At 40.6% G+C, this 3,150-nt stretch overlaps 1 protein-coding gene across 1 annotated transcript in view; it reads left to right on the top strand.

Moving 5' to 3' along the window:
* Positions 1-3,051: 3,051 nt before the first annotated feature.
* LOC107577053 (disintegrin and metalloproteinase domain-containing protein 9-like) overlaps positions 3,052-3,150 on the top strand; it is a gene marked incomplete at its 3' end in the record, with an annotated part of 6,692 nt that continues 6,593 nt past the window's right edge. The window contains exon 1 of the mRNA XM_016263170.1: positions 3,052-3,098. Coding sequence (XP_016118656.1) covers positions 3,052-3,098 — 47 coding nt within the window. The remainder of the gene's footprint in view (positions 3,099-3,150) is intronic.

Here is a 3,150-nt window from a genome sequence, read left to right as displayed (position 1 = left end):
AAAAATTTAAGGGGGTCTGAATACTTTCCGTACCCACTGTAGACATCAAAACGTTGAAGAGCAAGGACAAGAGCTAGTGTAAGTAAGTGTAAAAACTAGAGCCCGAACGATATATACTGTTTTGCCAATATGAGCCTGTCTCCGATATATCGGTATCGGCGAATATGCCGCCGATATGAATTTTTTATTTTTTTTTTTTTTTTTTTTTCCCAGAACATATAACGCAGATAAAATGCTTGAAATGGTGTAATTACTTAGTTTGTCCAGCAGAGCGTGCTCCATTGTTTGCTACTGGCACCCTGGATGAAACGTTTCAAAGCTTAAGTTTGAACTTTGAACGGCCATATCTCCGTAACGGCACAGCGAATTCACACCAAATTCAGGGGATCTCTTCAGCTCAAGGAACCCTCTCGAACGCGAATCGAGTGTACGTCTAGAGGCCTGCTTTCGAATGAGCCCACCGCCGGCGCGGCGAATCCGCACCAAATTCGGGGATCCCTTCAGCTCGAGGAAACCTCTCGAACGCGAATCGAGTGTACGTCTAGAGGCCCGCTTTCGAATGAGACCACCGCCTCGTCGATAGCCCCCAGGGTTCGGGAGTTAGGGGTGGTTAAATTCGCGGTCCGGTGCCGACCGATCAAGCGATCCTGGGGGTCTACCGACGCGCGGAGGGTGGCGTTCGATAGGGCTCCTCGAGCTGAAGGCCGGCGTGTTCGCAAGATAGTGACACCAGTCAACACTTTCATTTCAGTAAGGAGGTCTCTTATTCAGGCAGCAGCATTCAAGCGTTGTCTTATTCGACCGTAAGTGCCCTGCCAAGTGGAATTCACATGAAATTCCGCCATGATTCCAGTTCCAAGGGAACATACACGTTACATTCAAAGGGCATTAAAGTGCGCGAGACGTGAATTTATATTGCATTTATTTACAGAGGTATATTATGTCACACTTCACACTTCTCTAGTAAGTTTCGTCTGTGTGTGAAGACAGTAGCGCAAATCCGTGAATGAATGTTCCGAAGTGAAATAAACTTCAACGGAATAAAGTTGAATGGAATTGAATTGAATTAAAGTTGAATAAACTTCAACTTTACAGTTCAGTGCACTGATGTCAGACTCATTTTGGATAATAACTGTTAAATGCCCTGCCTCCATCATTACGTATCTCTGTCACGTCATTATAAGTGTTTGATCACCACATTTGAGTGATCATTGCAAAAAATGTGTTTATGTATATATATATTCTGTTTATGTATATACTGTATTCTATATGTAGTACCAGTCAAATGTGTGGACACACGAATGGGAAAGTGTCCAAACTTTTGACTGGTACTGTACTATAATATACACAAAGAATATCGGCCGATATATCGATATCTGCCTTTTTTTTGCTCCCTAATATCGGTATCGGCCCCAAAAAACCCATATCGGTCGGACTCTAGTAAAAACCTCTGAAAAATACCCATCAGTGTGTGACAAGTCACCTGATACTTTATATAAATTTTTTCCCCCTTATGACAAAAAAAATACTTAAGAGTTTTATATATATATAATTTTTTTTTAAGGCGACTTAATTAAGATATTTTTTATTATTTTATTGTGACATTTTATGAATCAATAACATATTAAAGGAATAGTTCATAAGTATTTTAAAATAACTTTAGCTTTCTAGCTACCAGCAGGCACTGAAACGGACTCACATGTCATGTTCAAACCTGCAGTCATCGTTTGGACTGTTGTCTTGTCTTGTGTTGTGTTGCTGTGAGAACATCAGACAGCTGTTTCTGTGATGAGCACTGCCATGAGCTGCGTGCAGAGATCGCACCATCTTCACTCGAGGACATCCTGGTAGAGGATTTTTACTGCCAGCCAAAAAGCATTCACACATCATCCGCAATGTGCGCTGAATTAAACCGTTTGTTCCAACACAGTCAGGGTCAGTTACATTATACACCGTACACTAAAATCTAACCATTTCAGTTATGTCGCTCCATAAATGTACTGTGTGAGAGGTTAAAATACATATTAGCTGTGATTAAATGGAATCCAATTCTACCTAAAATGAAGGATATTCAGTTTAGGATCATTAATAATGTGTATCCAGCTGCCGAAATTTTACGGAAAAGATTCCGTTTTGAGGTAACTTAGATGAGTTTTTTTGTTTAAAAGAGCCTGAAACCATTGAACATTAATTTTTTTTCTTGTCCAGTCACATTGAAGTTCTGGCAGGATCTTTACAGCTAACTAAATATTGATATCAACACTGATATTCCATCACTAAATTTGTTTCAGGTTTTGGTTTTTGTTTGTGCAGATGGTCTTTCGAAAAAGATGTCATTGATGTTAAACATTATTATTACAAATGACAACTTATCCAAAGATAATCAATCCCATGGGGAATTGTATAAAACCATGTATGAGTCTCTTTTCTTTTAAGACTGGTAAGATTTTGTACCTTTTTCCCCCCTTGCAACCCCCTGAAATGTTTAAAGAATGTTGGTTTTGTTTGTTGTTATTAGATATATATATATACACACTGAACAAAATTATAAATGCAACACTTTTGTTTTTGCCCCCATTTTTCATGAGCTGAACTCAAAGATCTAAGACTTTTTCTATGTACACACAGGGCCTATTTCTCTCAAATATTGCAATCACAAATCTGTCTAAATCTGTGTTAGTGAGCACTTCTCCTTTGCCGAGATAATCTATCCACCTCACAGGTCTGGCATATCAAGATGCTGATTAGACAGCATGATTATTGCACAGGTGTGCCTTAGGCTGGCCACAATAAAAGGCCACTCTAAAATTTGCAGTTTTACTGTATTGGGGGGTCCGGGGGGGTCCAAAAACCAGTCAGTATCTGGTGTGACCACCATTTGCCTCACGCAGTGCAACACATCTCCTTCGCATAGAGTTGATCAGGTTGTTGATTGTGGCCTGTGGAATGTTGGTCCACTCCTCTTCAATGGCTGTGCGAAGTTGCTGGATATTGGCAGGAACTGGAACACGCTGTCGTATACGCCGATCCAGAGCATCCCAAACATGCTCAATGGGTGACATGTCCGATGAGTATGCTGGCCGTGCAAGAACTGGGATGTTTTCCGTTTCCAGGAATTGTGTATAGATCCTTGCAACAAGGGGCCGTGCA

The sequence above is a fragment of the Sinocyclocheilus grahami genome, unplaced genomic scaffold (genome assembly GCF_001515645.1).
Source record: "Sinocyclocheilus grahami isolate Dianchi unplaced genomic scaffold, SAMN03320097.WGS_v1.1 scaffold4978.1, whole genome shotgun sequence".
Classification (NCBI taxonomy): Eukaryota; Metazoa; Chordata; class Actinopteri; order Cypriniformes; family Cyprinidae; genus Sinocyclocheilus; species Sinocyclocheilus grahami.
Note: the sequence above shows the minus strand (reverse complement) of the source record. Positions and strands in the feature narration are given on the sequence as shown.